Source organism: Primulina eburnea, chromosome 13 (genome assembly GCF_022965805.1).
Source record: "Primulina eburnea isolate SZY01 chromosome 13, ASM2296580v1, whole genome shotgun sequence".
In the NCBI taxonomy this organism is placed as follows: Eukaryota; Viridiplantae; Streptophyta; class Magnoliopsida; order Lamiales; family Gesneriaceae; genus Primulina; species Primulina eburnea.
Window position 1 is genome coordinate 8,539,151 of NC_133113.1, and position 18,746 is coordinate 8,557,896.

The 18,746-nt window shown below is 35.0% G+C and overlaps 1 protein-coding gene across 2 annotated transcripts in view; it reads left to right on the plus strand.

The window, feature by feature from the left end:
* Positions 1 to 488: 488 nt before the first annotated feature.
* Positions 489 to 18,746, plus strand: part of LOC140809868 (flap endonuclease 1) — a 35,398-nt gene continuing 17,140 nt past the window's right edge. For both annotated transcript variants that reach the window (XM_073167632.1, XM_073167633.1), the window contains exons 1-2: positions 489 to 672; positions 755 to 871. In XM_073167632.1, the coding sequence (XP_073023733.1) occupies positions 661 to 672; positions 755 to 871 (129 nt within the window). In that variant the 5' untranslated portion in view covers positions 489 to 660. The remainder of the gene's footprint in view (positions 673 to 754; positions 872 to 18,746) is intronic.

Here is an 18,746-nt window from a genome sequence, read left to right on the forward strand (position 1 = left end):
GGTAGCTGTATACCACAGGCATTTTTTCCATTGAACCATATGGACCTTTTTAAGCTAATTTGGTCTTATAACTTATAGGTGTTCCAACACATTTTGATTATTGAGATTCAATTGTAAAAGAAAGTCACAGTATTAGAACAGTGATTTTGAATAATCTATCAATGGTTGTGAAATCAATATATTTTGGCGTTTTTAAAAAAGATGTATAAATTAATTTCAATATATATATGCTATATGTAAAAGCTGAGATCCATTTACATAACTAACTTTTGGTGAAATTATTTTAATATTTCTAATTTCCCCTTTAATACAATATTTTTAGTTAATTTAACATTTCATTCATGCAAATTTTGTTTAGAAATAATAATTAAAAGAAAATTGGTTCAAAACTAAAAAAAATTTGTTGTATAAAATTTAGAAAATTATTAAAATTAATGCATATTCCCATAAAAAATATTTATATAAAATACTTATTTAAATTTATCACCAAAAAATCTACCGACGGTCCTCTAAAATCTCGAAATGAGCAGTAACGAAGCTCGAGCTCACCCGGTTCGCATCAAACAAGGGATCTGAAAATGGCGGGAAAAGCATAAAACCCTACACCCAGGCGACGTCGATGCAAACATAGACAGTTTTCTTACACTCTCTGCATTTCAAATGGGAATTAAGGTAACTATTTCTTCCTAGTTCTATTCCTACTGATTTTTGTGCTCCGGGTGTTTAAAAAGTGCTTTTTTCTGTCAATATCTAGGGTTTAACGAAGCTGTTGGCGGACAATGCTCCCAAGGCATTGAAAGAGCAGAAATTCGAGAGCTATTTTGGCCGAAAAATCGCCATTGATGCCAGCATGAGCATCTACCAATTCCTTGTCAGTGAACTTTCCTTTTGTGTGAAATTATGCCCGCGCATGCTTGTTGACACAATTAAAATTACTTTATGTTCCAAAATGACTTTTTGTTTGACGCGAGCCCTAAAAGTCGATCTCTGTATTGGTTTGCACCTATAATAAGCTTATGAGATGCATCGAGACATAGGTGTTTGTCTTCAGAAGAAGTGTAAGAACTTCGTGAATTTGAAACAATTTGGTTATTTCACTAATGATGAACTAAAGATTCATAAATGCCTTTGAAAGGAGTTGATTTTACATCTACGAGTTCAATAGAACAGAGTGTTTGAATTCATTGTGTTAAATTAAAGAAGAAAGTGAAAGTATGCACAGTACATCACTTTGTATTTTTATGTCTAATTACAGTTACGTGAGTATTACCTAATTAACTTGCTAACTATTCAACTAACTGATTGTCAATAATTATAAAATATAAAACTCCCCCTCAAGGTGGATGACAAAGATATTTGATGGTCATCTTGGATAATAAGGGCACTAATGCAGCAGACAGCCACGGTTTTGTGAAGACATCAGTTAGTTGTAATTGAGAACGAATAGGAAAAAGCTTGACCATCCGTGGTTGTAGCTTTTAATAGCTCTCTGATACCATAAAAGCTAATAACCGTGAAAGAATTGATACAGAAGACATAACTATTTTATTGAATGCTTCAAAGTTAATCATATAACTAATGTTTCAGAATATATAATAAACTCCTACAACTGAAAGATAAGATCAATCTAATTTAAAAATAAAAAGAAGAGACAAACCAAACCATTTATCCTGACAAAACTTATCAACAATGTGCAATAATGAATTAGATTTAAGAGCTCTAAAATGCGGTTGAGGACATTAATCAAAGAAACAAAGAGCAAGACTTGAATTTACAAAGAGACCTTTTTTTTACATCAACCAACATGTTTCTGAAGTCAAGCACCGCCGTAAAGTTGTTCATTGTGATCAGGAACTCATCGGTCATATCTAGTCTAATAATTACTTTGTTGAAATCTAAGACTCAATGAACCAGTGTTTCGAACACAATTCTGAATGTCTTGAATTCTAGTCCTTTGTATTGCTAATGTAGTGAAGGTCTAAAGAGATACGACGATACTTCACAAAGGAGAAGATTATCTTAGTAGAGTTGGATTTTTTACTTGTAGAGAATTTTGGTATAAGAATAAAAAATGAACACAACTAGGGATGTAATCGAGCCGAGGCGAGCCGAATTCTTGAGTGTTTGAGCTTGACTCGTTTATAATCTAGGTGAGCTCGAGTTTTATTTAATGTATATATTCATGGCTCACGAGCTTATTCAAGCTTTTATCAAGACTAAAGAGCTTAATAAATATAAATAATAAATTTAAATCTATATTAAATTTATTAAAAAGTAAATTATATATTTAGAGAAAAATATAACATTCTTATTAAAATTTGTAAATTTATTGTAAAATCAATAAATCAAATATCAAAATTATTATTTATTCATGTAAGAGATGATTCATGAACTTACAAACGAACATGTCGACGAGCTAACGAGCTGAATATTGTAAAACTTGAGCTTAGTTCGTTTACCTTAACGGGCCTCATTAAACGAGTTTTTATTGAATCGAGTTTCGAATAGCTCACAAACGGTTTGGTTCATTTACATCCCTAAACACAACAAAGTTTTTAGGTGGTTCGGCTGAGGTAATGCCTACATCCGTTTACAAGTTACAATCTATCGAGAATTATATCTGAGCTCTAGAAAAATAGATCACTCTTGTATTTTCTCGATATAACAAGTGGAAACACTAGATTATTTTTCTCTCTTCTTGATAACTAAGTTCTCGATTCCTTTGGAAAGTCCATCTCTTCTCAATTATCAATCTTCCTTTTATACTTGATCTACTTGAAGTAATCTAAAAGTGTTGATCTGCATCGTTCATTTATCAATTGCTTCCAAATCCAGGCCAAGAGAAGTTATCATTCCAGTTAGTTAGTTTCCCATACTAAATTGTCAATTGGCTTTGTCTGAATTGAAGGCACTTTTGTTCACAAATCTCCACGTTGTCTCCATTCAAATTCACATAGTGGTGCCTCCACTAGCCTTCCTTCAGGCCCTACATCACTAGCCACATTTTTTAAGTCCACACAATGATTGAACTTTGCACTTATTAGTACTCTGGTACACATATCCCCAGGGTTATGATCTGTACTGATTTTGCTAACAAATACGGTTCCAGTTTCATCACTTCTCTCAGAAAATGTAGTTTGCATCAATGTTTTTGGATCCTTCTTGGAACAATTGATGCTCGACTAAGTGAATTGCACTTCGATTATCGCAGAACGATGTCACAACTTGCTGTCCGAATCCAAGTTCAACCATAAAGCCTCTCATTCACATAGCTTCTTTGATGGATTCTGTCGCATAGTTATTTGGGGCGCAAGGCGCACTAAAGCTCTAGGGTGCCTTGGGGCCTGAGGCGCGAGGCTCGAAGCGAAGTGAACGCTTTATCGAAATAAAACGCATTTGACACAAATTTTAAATTCAACATATATAAAGTATTTTATAATATTTAAATTAAATATTTTTTCACAAAGATAACAAATAATATAAATAAAAATTTATTAATAGATAATGTATCATAAATCATAACAAAAAACAGATTTCAATCATAGTATATTAAGGAAAAAACTTAAAAAATCTAAATTATCAAATTTATCTTCATCTTCCCCAACTTTATCATCATCATTTTCTTCAGAAGCTAAAGCTCCAGATTTGTATCCTTCTGATTCCTCATCATTTCCAACAAAATCAATTCTTCCTCCTCTTTTTTATTATAACGATGGATAGTGGATCTTCTTTTATACATATTTAACGTACTCGTACCAGCTGTTGCTTCTTTGTAGAGGATGTAAATCGAGATCTAAAATTATAGACATCTTCATCAACCCCAGAATCTCGTCTGGGGCTCGTCCATTTCACCCCAAGTCAAACTATCATCATCAAACACGGGATCATTTCGTCATCACTATTATTATTTAGTCCCTCATCAACCATTCATTTTTATCATCTATATTAGCCAAATAAATAGGATCAATCGTATCACGCGTATCATATCGACGTTTCAAAGCCTTATTATACTTGATATAAACCAAATCATTCATTTTTTATTGCTCCAATCTATTTATTCTTTTAGAATGAAGCTGCACATATTTGATACAAACTAATATTAACTTTAAAATAATAAATTTATTTAATTTTTCATTAACTACTGATACTTAGTACTCACATGTTCAAAGATACACCAATTTTGTCACAAGCAGATGAACTAAAAGTAAGTCCAAGAAATTTCACTGTGAACACTTGCAATTCGGGTTTCGAACGCCCATAAGCCAACCACAATTCTGCTTGTAATTTCGAAATAAAATAAAAAATGGAACATTAAAACCATTACATGTCAATTATTATATAATAATAAAAATAAAAATATTGATTACCAGGTGTTTTTTTTTCTTGTCTAACTGCTATGGGCATTCCAAAAAGTCTTTCTGCCTTTATGTAGTTTCACATATCCTAGCGATACATTTATGCAAATCCATTACAACTTCAATGTCATTTTCTATATTAGAATCTGAATATAAGAATTCCGGGTTTAAGAAATGCCCAGTAGCGTGTAAAGGTCGATGAAGTTGTATCGTCCACCTATGATCAATTATATTAAAAATATCTTTATATTTATCCTCTTTGTGATCAAATCAGGCAGCAACAACTTCTTTAGCCCGATCTATTGCCTCATAAATATAGCCATTGGAGGTTTTTTTCCCCATCAAACAATCGAAGAATTTTCACTACTGGACCACCCACTTTAACGGCATAAACGATCGTATTCCAAAATGAAGGCATTAATATAGCCTTTGTTGTCCGATTACATGTGCCTCATTTGCAAATTTACTAGTGGTCCATTTCTCAGATTTAAACATTTTTTTCAAACTCGCCTTGTGCTTATGAAATCGCCTCAAAGTCTAAAAAACTGTTGGAAAATGAGTTTTTCCAAAGCTAACCATATCTTTCTGTCTCGTGAATCTGTCATGTTCAAAACTTGGGGTCTGTTATCTATATATCCATTAACAATCATCGTCCTTTCATATACCTTCTTCAAGTGAGGAAGTTTAACGAAACCTTCAAGCATCAAATCTAAACAATGAGCAGTGCATGGGGACCAATATAAGTGAGGATAATGTGTTTCCAAATGACTCATGTTCATTAAAATTTAAATACAATATAAAAATTACACATCAAAGTTAGAACTAATTTAAATAGTATAATAATTTTATATAAATTGATATAACTAATATAAAAATTTAAAAATTAAAACCATACCAGCTAAAACATTTGCGTTTGCACCATCAGTGACATTTGAACCACATTATTTGCCCCAATTTGTTGCACATATTTATCGAACAAATCAAACAATTTCGGACCTGTGTGAGAATAGCTTGACCCATCTGCTGATTCTATAAACACAGTCCCTCCAGGACCATTTACCAAAAAATTAATCAATGTCCTATTTTTTCTATCAGTCCACCCATCTGCCATCAAAGTGCTTCCATATGTAAAATGGTCATCTATGTATTCTTTCAATATCAATTTTGTATATTTCAACTTTTTTTTAAACATATTACTCTAACTTCATGATAAGTGAGGGGCTTCATTCTACAACCAAATTGTCCAACAACTTCAATAAATGGTTTAAAACTATCATAATTCATGGCATTAAATGGAATACCTGCATCGTACATCCATCTAGCCCCTCAGTTTTTTCTTATTTTCATCATACAACTTCGCTGTCTTTGCATATTTTTTTTTCTTTGCGGTACTGTCTCATCAGCATCTTGTCAGAAATATAAATCTATTGGACAAGATTGTTGTTTTGCAACTTCATCAAAATGAGGGATCACATCCATTTGATTTTTCAGTTATTTATTTTTTGTAATATAAGAACTGATTTCTTCTTTAACGTGCTCTGGACATTTTGAGTAAGTTTTCGTATTTCTATTGCCTCCAACAAGATGTTGCTTGTGTCGATAAATCCCACAATTAGTTATTTTCCCAGAAAAATTGCACTTCATTCTATTGGTATTTTTTGGATTTTCTAATGTTGCATAATTCCATACTGGATTTTCCGAAGGGCTTGTGATTCAGAATTTGACATTTTTATCGGCAATAACAGGCTATATAAATTGCTGAAATACAAAATTAAAATTATAAATACAAAGTATAAAATATAAATATATTGTTGAAATACATTAAATTAATGAATCCAATCATCCGAGAAGCAATGAAAGTTGATATTGGTGGCTGATGTTATGATTTTTGATGACGCACACTAGCACAGTTTTTTAATCACTTCATGTGGCTATAAATTTACCTTAATTGGAATTTGGAACGTTCGGCAGCAGCCAGCAGAGAGAGACCGAGAGGCGCGGACCAGAATTTGACTTAAGCGCTAGTCGTGGCTAGGCGACCTGGTTGCGCTTCAGATTGTCCCGAAGCGTAGCAGGTGGATGCGTGCGCTTCGCCTGTGATTTTCTGAGCGATCGCTATGCGCTTCAGCCCAATTTTTTTTTAAATTCTGTCCATAGTTGTCAAAAGCGCTCAAGTGTCTTTGGGCTTCAAGCGCAAAGCGAAGCACACGTTTTACGGAAAAAAGCGCAATAAACAAAATATTATCAAAAAAATCAGAATAAAATAAAAAGTCTTTCAAAATGTGATAGATGAAATATCAAATGTCATTATAATCGTCATCTTCATCTTCCAAATCTAGGTCATCAGCCCTATCACTTGATTTGTATCCATCGGTATCTTCTTCTTCTTTTCAGTTTCATCATCAATGTTGATCTATCCACAAGACTAGTTCGAGCTGAAGATTGCTTTCTTTTTGCTGAAGTGGATGACGATGCTCTTTTTGAAGTAGATGCATTTCGAGATCGAAAGTCATATGCACTTTCACCAACCCCAACCGCTTGAGCATCTTCAAAGACAAGTTCGTTATCATCATTCTCTTTATCACTGTTATCCAACTTTCCCAACAACCATTCGTTACTATCATCTATTTCTGACAAATAAATACATCTATTTCTGACAAAGAAAAAGATCAATCTTATCTCGCACGACATATCTCCGCCTCAACGCTCTGTTGTATTTGACATATACCAAATCATTCAATCGTTGTTGAGACAACCTATTTCTTTTTTTAGAATGTAGCTGCTAAAAAATTAGAAAGTAAGAAGTTAGATTCATATTCCATAATTTAAAATTTAATATGTATAAAAAACTTCAAACTTACATGTTCAATACACTCCAATTACGTTCACAACCTGAAGAAGAGCATGTGAGGTACAAAATCTTCATTGCAAATGTTTTTAATTCAGGTGTTGATGCACAATAAGTAAGACCACCAATCAGCTTGAAAGTTGAAACACAAAAAAATATAAGATTAAATTTTTTATCATTCAAAGTTTGTATCTATAGATTTAGTAATGTTTAAGAAATAAATTAATATTACTCTAAATATTATTTACCTGATAATTTTGAAGCTCTTTGTCTAATAGCCATGGGTAAACCAAAGAGTCCTTTTGCTTTTTCGTATTTATCCAATTGATCTGTGATCTTATCTTGTAAATCTTCACCAAGCACCAATCTAGCTATGCATTTGTACAGACCCTCCAACATTTCATCATTTTCTATGTCAAGATTTGAGTAAAAAGACTTAGGATTTAAGAAATATTTAGCCGCATGCGAAGGATGATGGAGTTGAATGTTCCATCTTTTTTCGATGATTTCAAAAATACCACGATATTTCTCTTCGTAATTTTAAAATGATGCAGCGATAACTTCTTTGACTCTGTCCATGGCCTCATAGATGTAACCCACTGTGGACCTTTTTTCACCGTCTACTAGCCGCAATACTTTCAGCAATGGGCCACCAACTTTTAATGCAAAAACTATAGTTTCCAAAAAGAAGACATCAATATCACTTCTGCAACACGTTTTCCAGCCGCCTTTCTAGAATATCGACTTTTTGTCCACTTTTCAGATGTAAACATCTTTATCAGATTTGCTTGTTGAGCTTGAAACAACTTTAAAGTCAAAAAAGCGGTTGGAAAACGAGTCTTTGCAGTTCTTACCATGTCTCTCTGTCCAGTAAACTGCCTCATCAAGCTCAACAATTGTGGTCTATTGTAAATATAACCATTCATCATCAATGTCGTTCATGCAATTTTTTGAGGTTAGAAATTTTGAATATTTCCTCAAGCATCAAATCTAAGCAATGAGCTGCACATGGAGTCCAATACAAGTGTGGAAAATTGTTTTCAAAAAGACGACCTGAAAAAATAAAGTAAATTTATTTTAAAAATTAAAAAAAATCAGATTTTTAATTCAATTTAAAATTTAAAATATTATCTGCTCTAACATTGCAACTTGCATTATCTGTTACAACCTGAACCACATTCTGTTCTCCAATTCGATTCCCAAATGGAGAAAGCAACTCATACATCTTACCAGTAGTGTGAGAATAACTTGAAGCATCCACCGATTAAATATGCTTTCTTTAGGACCATTTACCATAAATTTATAAGAGTTCTACTTATTTTATCCGTCCAACCATCTGTCATGATTGTACAACCATATCTAACATGATCTTCTTCGTGGGATTTGAGAAACAAGTTTGTATTTGTCAACTCCTTCTTCAAATACATAGCTCTTACTTAATGATATGATGGAGGTTTCGTTCTCACTCCAAAAGTCCCAATAGCATCAATACATGGTTGCAAATAATCATATTTAACAGCATTAAAAGGAATTCCGGCATCATACATCCACATAGCAAATTTCTGAATCGCATCTTTTCTTAATTTCTTATTTTCATAATATTGGACTTTATTTTTCGCACGTCTCTGTCTGACAATGTCTTCTACATCTTTCACAAAATAAAGATCAATAGGCCCTGCTTGTTTACATCTTTTACCCTGCACCGTAAGGCCAGACATTGGTCATTTCCGTTTCCTTTTAGTTTGAATATCATCCTCATCTTCATCTTCTTCTAAATCAACAATATCATCTAAATGAAGAATATCATCCATTTGATTCTTCAAAACACTCTTTTTTTGCATGAACTCTTTAATTTCTTCTTTGACCTGCTCCGGACACTTCGGACAAGTTTTCACATTTCTATTGCCCTCAATTAAATGTAGCTTGTGCCGATAAATCCCCACCATCTGTTATTTTACCACAAAACAACATACAATATTTGGTTTTTCGGATCCGGAACTGTTGCATAATTCCAAGCAACGTCCTTTCGATTTGATGGAATTGTTGTGTTTGACATGTTTAAATACTGAAATATAAATACAAATTACCTATTATATTATTAAAAAAAACACAATTTAATTTTTTTTTAGAAATTCTTAAAATTAGGGTTTACCAATTTTTGGGTAGCAAATGAGAAGGGAACATAGCGGCGGCGGCGGCACGTTAGTGCAGTAGCGGCGAGGCAGAAGGAGATTAGATGCAGAGGCAGAGGCAGAGGCAGAGGCAGAGGCAGAATATTAGATGCAGAGGCAAGAGGCAGAAAAATAAACAGGATGTAACGCAGAAATTTAAGTACCTAAATGGGATGGGCTTTAATTTAAATGCTGGACTGGGGCTAAAGGACACTGGACTTGGTAGACTAAAAAAGAATTTGTGCGGCTTTTTCTTGAAGCGCCCAAGATATCGCCCCACTTGCAGCAACTAAGCGCACAAAAGCATGCGCTTCATCAACCTGATGCGCTTGGATTGCCCCAAAGTGCATCAAGCTCGCCTCGCCTCGCTTTGCGCTTAAGCGAGTGAGGCGAGCGCTTTTAACAACTATGATTATGTCCAAGTCCAGATTTAGCCCAAGTCCAGGTTTAGCCCAAATCCAGCCTCCAAATGTAAGCCCAGCCCATGTACATAATTAAAATCCCTATCGTTTAGTGCGTCTCTGCCTCTGCCCAAGTCCACTGTTTTGCATATGTGCATGCGTCTCTTCTCTGCCTCTGCCTTGTCGCCGCCGCCTTCGCTCCGCCGTGCCGCCGCCGTATCCTCTTCTCATTTGCTACCAAATTGGTAAACCGCTAAACTCTAATTTTAGGATTTTTTGTTTAAAATATAAGTTGTGTTTTTTTTTTATTTTTAATAATGTAATAGGTGATTTGTATTTATATTTTAGTATTTAAATATGTCAAATACAACAATTCCATCAGATCGAAAGGACATTGCTTGGAATTATGTAATACTGTCGGATCCTAAAAATCCAAATATTGTATGGTGTTGTTTTTGTGGTAAATAAAAAATGGTGGGATTTATCGGCACAAACTACATTTAGTTGGGGGCAATAGAAATGTGAAAGTTTGCCCAAAGTTTCCGGAGCATGTTAAAGAAGAAATTAAAGAGTTCATGAAAAAAAGAATGTTTTGAAGAATCAAACAGATGATATTCCTCATTTAGATGATATTGTTGATTTTGGAAGAAGATGAAGATGATGATATTCAAACTAAAAGGAAAGGGAAACGACCAACGTCCGGCCCTACGGTGCAAGGTAAAAGTTGTAAACAAGCAGGGCCTATTGATCTTTATTTGTGAAAGATGTAGAAGAAATTGTCAGAAGAGACGTGCAAAAAATAAAGGTCAATATGATGAAAATAAGAAAAATTAAGAGAAGATGCGGTTCAGAAATTTGCTACGTGGATTTATGATGCTGGAATTCCTTTTAATGCTGTTAAATACGATTCTTTGCAACCATGTATCGATGCTATTGGAATTTTTGGAGTGAGAATGAAACCATTATCATATCATGAAGTAAGAGTTAGGTATTTGAAGAATGAGTTGACAAATACAAAGCAGAAGGGTGGACGGATAAAAAGAGTAGAACTCTTATTAATTTTTTGGTAAATGGTCCTAAAAGAAACATATTTGTTGAATCAGTGGATGCTTCAAGTTATTCTCACACTGTTGATAAGATGTATGAGTTACTTTCTCAATTTGTGAATCGAATTGAAGAACAAAATGTGGTTCAGGTTGTAACAGATAATGCAAGTTGCAATGTTAGAGTAAGTGATATTTTAAATTGTAAATTGAATTAAAAATATGATTTTTTAATTTTTAAAGTAAATTTACTTTACTTTTTTAGATTGTTTTTGGAAAACAATTTTCCACACTTGTATTGGACTCCATTTGCAGCTCATTGTTTAGATTTGATGCTTCAGGAAATATCCAAAATTCCTAACCTCAAAAAATTGCATGAACGGGCATTGATGGTGAATGATTATATTTACAATAGACCACAACTGTTGAGCATGGTAAGGGAGTTTACTGGATAGAGAGACATGGTAAGAACTGCAAAGACTCGTTTCACAACCGCTTGTTTGACTTTAAAGCGTTTTCAAGTTCAACAAGCAAATATGAGAAAGATGTTTACATCTGAAAAGTGGGCAAAAAATCGATATTTGAGTTAGGCGGCTAGAAAACGTGTTGCAAAAGTGGTATTGATGCCTTCTTTTTGAAAACTACCGTTTTTGCATAAAAGTTGGTGGCCCATTGCTGAAAGTACTGCGGCTAGTAGACGGTGAAAAAATGTCCCCAATGGGTTACATCTATGAACTATCGCTGCATCATTTAATAATAATGAAGAGAAATAACATGGTATTTTTGAAATCATCGAAAAAAGATGGAACATTCAACTCCATAATCTTTTGCATGCGGCTGGATATTTCTTAAATCCTGAGTTTTTTTACTCAAATCGTGACATAGAGTGTTGGAGGGTCTGTAAAAATACATAGCTAGATTGGTGCGAGGTGAAGATTTACAAGATAAGATCACAAATCAATTGGATAAATACGAAAAAGCAGAAGTACTTTTTGGTTTACCCATGACTATCAGACAAAGAGCTTCAGAATCACCAGGTAAATAATACTTGGTGCAATATTAATTTATTTCTTAAACATTACTTATAGTATAGAATCTATAGATACAAACTTTGAATGATAAAAAATTTAATCTTCAGCTCGAACTAGTCTTGTGGATGAAGAAGAAGATACCGATGGATACAAATCAAGTGATGGGGCTGATGACGTAGATTTGGAAGTTGAAGATGACGATTTTAAGGACATTTGATATTTCATTTATCACATTTTGATTTTTTCTATAATACTTTGTTTATTGTGCTTTTTTCCGTAAAACGTGCGCTTCACTTTACGCTTGAAGCCCAAGAAACTTGAGCGCTTTTTTGCGCCTCGCGCTTTTCACAACTATGGTTTAAAGTGTTACTCCTGGGTGCGCCTGTCGCTTAGGTGCAGCCAGACGCACACCTTTTATAACTATGTTTTGTAGTTGCTGTGTATTCTGCTTGTGGAGTTGATAAGGCAACTACCGATTGGAGCATAGCTTTCCAACTTTCTACTGTTCCAAATTCACAGAAGATTTATCCTGTGATTTATTTCATCTTGTCTAAACTTCCCACATGTTCCGCATCTACATAGCCACTGATAGCATAAACTCCTTCGCATATAGCTTTGAATTTTAGCCCGACATTCAAGGTTCTTCTTATGTGACAGATTATCTATTTAATGGCTTCCCAGTAGCCTTGAACAAACCATTGCGTACATATAATTCCTTAAGGCACTAGCATATGAGATCTTATTCATATATTCCTGTTCTTGTTTCGTTTTAGGACCTTGCAAAGCTGAGATTGTGAAATGAGACGCAAGAGGTCCTAGCACAAGCTTGCAGTTTGTCATGCTAAAGTGTCGCTTCTACACAAGTACCGATTCTTTAGACCTTCAATCTCTCGCTTAATTTCCATTCCCAGAACCTTTTAACAGCTCCTAAATCTTTCATTTCAAAGTCTGCATTCAATTGAGCTTTGAGTTTTGTTATTTCCAAGATCTCATAGCATGTCATCTACATATAGCAATAACACTCTAGATTGTTTTTATCTGTTCTTGTTAACTAAGCTCTCAATTCCTTTCGAAGGTCTCTATCTCTTCTCAATTGCTGTGGTGCTAGAGATTAAGAAAAGTGCGGTTGATCGTCGCTTTGTGGCAAGCTTATGGAAATCTAGATTCGTTGATTGGGTATGTCTACCAGCGGAAGGAAGATCAGGAGGCATTCTAGTGTTGTGGGATCCAAGATTGGTTCGCGTAAGTGATAATTTAATTGGGAATTTCTCGGCTTCAATAAAAATTCAGTGGAATGATGACATTTTTTGGTGGTTCACCGCCATTTATGGACCATGTAACTCAAGAAATCGAGAGCTTTTGTGGGATGAATTAGCGGGACTGAATTCCATCTGTGGGGAGAACTGGTGTGTTGGAGGCGATTTTAATGTTGTGCGTAATTTAAGTGAAAAGTTAAACAGTACCTCCTACACCACAAATATGCAATGTTTCGATAAGTTGATACAAGATTTGGGCCTTCATGACCCCCCTTTGATAAATGCAAAGTTCACATGGTCAAATTTTAGGGCCACCCCAATTTGTTGCAGACTGGACAGGTATCTAATTTCTGAGGGCTGGAAAGAATTATTTCCCACATTCCGTCAAACGGTGCTCCCGAGATTTACATCTGACCATTATCCGATTATTTTGGATACCACAAAGTTAAAATGGGGACCAACTCCATTCAGATTCGAGAATGTTTGGATGACACATAAGAACTTCAAAGAGTCTTTTGCAACGTGGTGGCAAAGAGGAATCACACAGGGATGGGAAGGCTACAAGTTCATGAAGAAATTAAAGAACATCAAAAAAGAAGTTTCTATTTGGAACTTCGAGGTCTTTGGTGATTTAAATGTAAAAATATCAGAGTTGCACAACAGAGTTAATGGGTTAGATGCGAGAGAAGCGGAAGGAGATTGGACAGACCAACTAAATGAGCAGCGACGGGAAGCTAGATGTGAGCTGGAAATTATGTCCATTAGAAAGCAACAAATGGAGGGTCAGAAAGCCAAAGTTAAGTGGATGAAAGATGGGGACCAAAATTCTAAGTTCTTCCATTCATTGAAGAACAGAAGAAACATGGCTTTTATAGAAAAAATTGAATTGGAAGATGGTTCTTTGATTACTGATGATTCACATATTCAAAATGAAATTATTATCTTCTTCGAAAGGTTGTATAAAAAATCAGAAGGTGACGGATCAGGTATTGAAGGGTTGGAATGGATGCCATTATCAAGGTCAGAGGCAGAACAACTGGAAGTGCCATTTGCGGAGAAGGAGGTCAAAGCTGCGGTGATGGAGTGCGATGGTACTAAAGCCCCGGGGCCTGATGGCTTCACTCTAGGTTTTTATCAACAAAACTGGGAAACAGTAAAAGATGATCTGATCAGAGTGTTTGATGAATTCTTTCAAGACGGAATCGTTAATGGAGTTACGAATGAAACATATATATCCCTTATCCCAAAAAAAAATGAGGCAACGAAGGTTAAAGATTTCAGGCCAATTAGTTTGACTACAAGTTTGTACAAAATTTTGGCTAAAGTTTTGACAAATAGGTTGCGAAAGGTGATGAGCATAACAGTTTCGGAAAACCAAAGTGCATTCATTCAAGGAAGACAGATCACTGATTGTTGTCTTATTGCCAACGAGGTTGTGGAAGTGTATAGAAGGAAAAAGAAAAAAGGGTGGGTCTTGAAAATAGATTTGGAAAAAGCTTACGATAATGTGGATTGGAGATTTATGGATTTCGTCCTTAGAAAAAAGGGGTTTGGGGTCAAGTGGAGGAAATGGATGAAGGGTTGTGTTAGTAATGTCTCGTACTCAATTTTAATTAATGGAAGACCGAGGGGGAAGTTTAGGGGGGGGAGAGGTCTTAGACAAGGTGATCCATTATCACCATTTTTGTTTAATCTAGTGATTGATGGAATGGGGAGATTGATTGATATGGCAAGGGCAGCAAATGAGGTGAGAGGACTTGTGGTTGGGAGAGATAAAATGGAAGTTACACACATTCAATTTGCAGACGATACCCTGTTCTTACTTCAATCTGCTACAGATTTGTTGGTGGTGGTCGAGCTGCTCAAATTCTTCTGCACGAAATCCGGACTCAAAATTAATTTCGAAAAGAGTTCTCTGTTAGGGCTAAATCGTTTGGATGATGAAGTTGATGCCTTAGCAGCTGCAATTGGCTGTAAGAAAGATCAGTGGCCAATCAAATACCTCGGGCTACCGTTGGGTGGAGATCCGAAGAAATTGGAGTTTTGGACACCGGTGATATCCAAGATGTCAACTAAACTGGGTGCTTGGAAAAAGGCTTTTTTTATCTAGAGGTGCTCGATTGGTTTTGATAAAATCCGTTCTAAATGCAATGCCAACTTATTATATGTCCATTTTCAAGGTACCAAATAAAGTTGAAAATCAGTTGGAAAGCATAGTTATTTGGGGCGCAAGGCGCACTAAGGCGCTAGTGTGCCTTGGAGCCTGAGGCGCGAGGCGCAAGGCGAAGCGCACGCTTTATCGAAGTAAAGCGCATTTGATACAAATTTTAAAATTCAACATATATGAAGTATTTTATACAAGAATCAAGATAGATCAAAAGTTGGAAAAACATTTCATTACAAATCAAATAATTCTAGTTCATTCATAATTCTGATAATAATGTATTAAAAAATAAAATACAAACCAACTCCAAAAGAATAAAAAGTAACCCTGATATTTATAATTCACTACAAAATTTTTCTGCAACATACTTTCATATATTCTGTGTCCAACTTTTTCCATAAAATTTTATCGTTGTTAGTATGTAAATAAGTATGTAAACTCACAGTTTTTGATGAAGCACACTAGCAGTCTAAGTGTCTAACACAGGTTTATGAACCACATTAGCACATGCAGAGAGAGACGCACAGATGACAGAATTTCCAAAAGTTTGAGAGAGGCTGCTGCACGCAAAGTGAGAAACTGAGAGGTCGCTGGAGAAAAACGGCACATGCAGGGCTTTGTAAAAAATAAAATAGGGATCTTATTTGTTATTGGGCTTAAAACTTATTGGGCTTTAATTAATTAATATGTATCGTTGGCTTTATTGACACAGGCGCACAAGCGCGCGCCTTTCAGCAGAGGCGCGCCTGGGTCGAGGCGCGCCTAAGGCGCGCGCTTGATTGATGTATTGGCCACCCAGGCGCTCAACTTTTATAACTATGGTTGGAAGCCTTGATGAGGAACTTTCTATGGGATGGAGCTGATGGGGAAACGCATAATCATGTTGTCAATTGGAACCAGGTGTGTAAACCGAGAGACAGGGGAGGATTAGGATTAGGGAACATTCGTCTGAGAAATAGGGCACTATTAGGGAAATGGTGGTGGAGATGCGCTACAGAAAGGAATTCTCTTTGGAAAAAGGTTGTGGGTAGTATTTACGGATTTCAAGAAAATGGCTGGGACGTAAGGGTGGCAAGGAACGCGACATTCAAAAGTCCTTGGAAGTTTATTTCTCGATCCCATGCGACTTGTCAAACCATGATTGCAACGGTGCTTAAGGGGGGGAATTTAGTTAGGTTTTGGGAGCATAGGTTGGTGGGTTTCTCTTCGTTCCAAGCTTCTTTTCCACACATTTATTTATTAGCATCGTCCACTAACAAACCCATATCTCAATTCTTCTCGGTTTCCAGTAGTCATGGTGATTCAGTCATTTCTTGGGACGTGAGGTTTAGAAGGGATTTGAATGATATCGAGTTGGGAGAATACACTGATCTTCTAGGGGTATTAGAGTCGGTATCGCTGTCTGTAGGCACAGGGGATGTCAGGGTTTGGTTAGGGGATTCGTCTGGTGTTTTTTCTGTCAACTCTTTTTACACATCATTCTTTCCGATTGATTCTTATCCTGTATTCCCATATTATCACAACATATGGAAAGTACCTATCCCACAAAAAGTGAAGGTGTTCTCATGGATAGTGGCTTTGGGAAAAATACAAACTACCGATAACTTGCGGAGAAGAAGGCCAGAGCTTGTCTTGAACCCACATCGGTGTTATTTGTGCAAGAACGACGAGGAGGTTCAGGATCATATTTTGCTTCACTGTGCTTTCACGACTAATATTTGGACAAAAATCATGCGACATTTGGGATTTGAGTGGATATTTTCAGCCAAGGCAGGAGATATGTTTATTTCCAATAATGAATTTCTCACGGCAAAGGGGTTAAAAGATTTTTGGTGCATAATAGTCCATTGTGTTTTTTGGACAATTTGGTTGGAGCGAAATGACAGATTATTCAATGACAAAGAACAGACCAGCGACGAAGTATGGGAGATGATCAGATTTAGAGTTGCGACCTGGACGACTGTCGTACCAAAGTTTCAGAATCATTCTATTTTGGATCTAATTAGAGATTGGTGTTATATCTTTTGTTGATTTTCGTGATTAACATTGGTTGTGGTTACTCGTGGAAGGCTCATCCACGAAATCTGTAATTGATTGACTTTTATCTATTATAATATATGTCTGTTTCCTAAAAAAAAAAAAATTTGTTTTCTGATATCACACAAGGTATTTCTCCTTATACACAATATTTTATTAAAGGAAAAGAATATATGTGATATACTTAGTTATTGTAAATATCCCAAATCGATCTCCAATAATTATTTTAAAAGCGATATCTAATTATAATATTTGGATATGATTGGCATATTCTAGTATTTCAGGGTAAGAAACTTAATGTTTTGGAGGCATCCCATCTGTTTTCTAATATCACACAAGTTATTTATCCACACCCGCATTATTTTTACTGGAGGAAAAAATATAATATATATGATAACTTAGTGATTTTATATATCCCAATGGCTGAAAAAAATTATTTTGCAATGGAACAAGAATGTGTGGAAAAACATAGAATGCACATTTGGAATTCTGTCACAATTCGCAATTGTGGCATCTTGGAAAGTACTTGGTAGAAAAATCATTTACATATAATGATTCCATACATTATAATGTACAATATGATTATCGAGAATTAACGTGACCTTGATGCACCTATTGAAAATGTTATGGAAGATGGAATTGCTAGCTGCGGGTGTGGAATTGTTTGAAGGTGAAAATATGAAATATAAAGAACTCTTCGTTCAGTATAGACAAATGAACGATAAACTGGTGCACGTTGCTCTATGAAATGCATTAATTGATCATTTATGAGATGAATGTAGTAATTTAAATAAGTAAATTGAAATTATGTTTGTAAATTTTGCTTAAATTACTTTTTTAAGTTTTGTTATTGATTCTGAAATATATTTGTGTGGCATGTAATTTACTATAATATTTAATTAAGTTTCACTCTTGAGGAGCCTGGATTTGTTTAGTGTGATTTTTGATGGACTATTATTTTTTAATCGGTTGAAGGGCATCGTGTAGTCCTTATGCTTGGGAAGGTGAGACTAATATTACATTTCTCAATAAATTTAGTCTTGAAAATTACGTTTAATCTCTGGTGGGGGACTGCCATCTTCCGTGCCAGTTCTATCTTTTTAGATATCTGAGTTTGTAATCGTTAGATTCTGATATTTGTGTCTATGAAATACATTAATTGATCATTTATGAGATGAATGTAGTAATTTAAATAAATAAATCAATATTTTATTTGTAAATTTGACTTAAATTACTTTTTCAAGTTTTGTTATCGATTCTGAAATAAATTTGTATGGCATTTAATTTATTATAATATTTAATTAATACGAAGTTAATCAATTATTTAAATAAATCAAGTTTCACTTTTGAAGAGCCTGGATTTGTTTAGTGTGGTTTAGATGGACTAGTATTTTTAATCGTTAATCGGTTGGAGGGCATTGTGTTGACCTTATGCTTGGG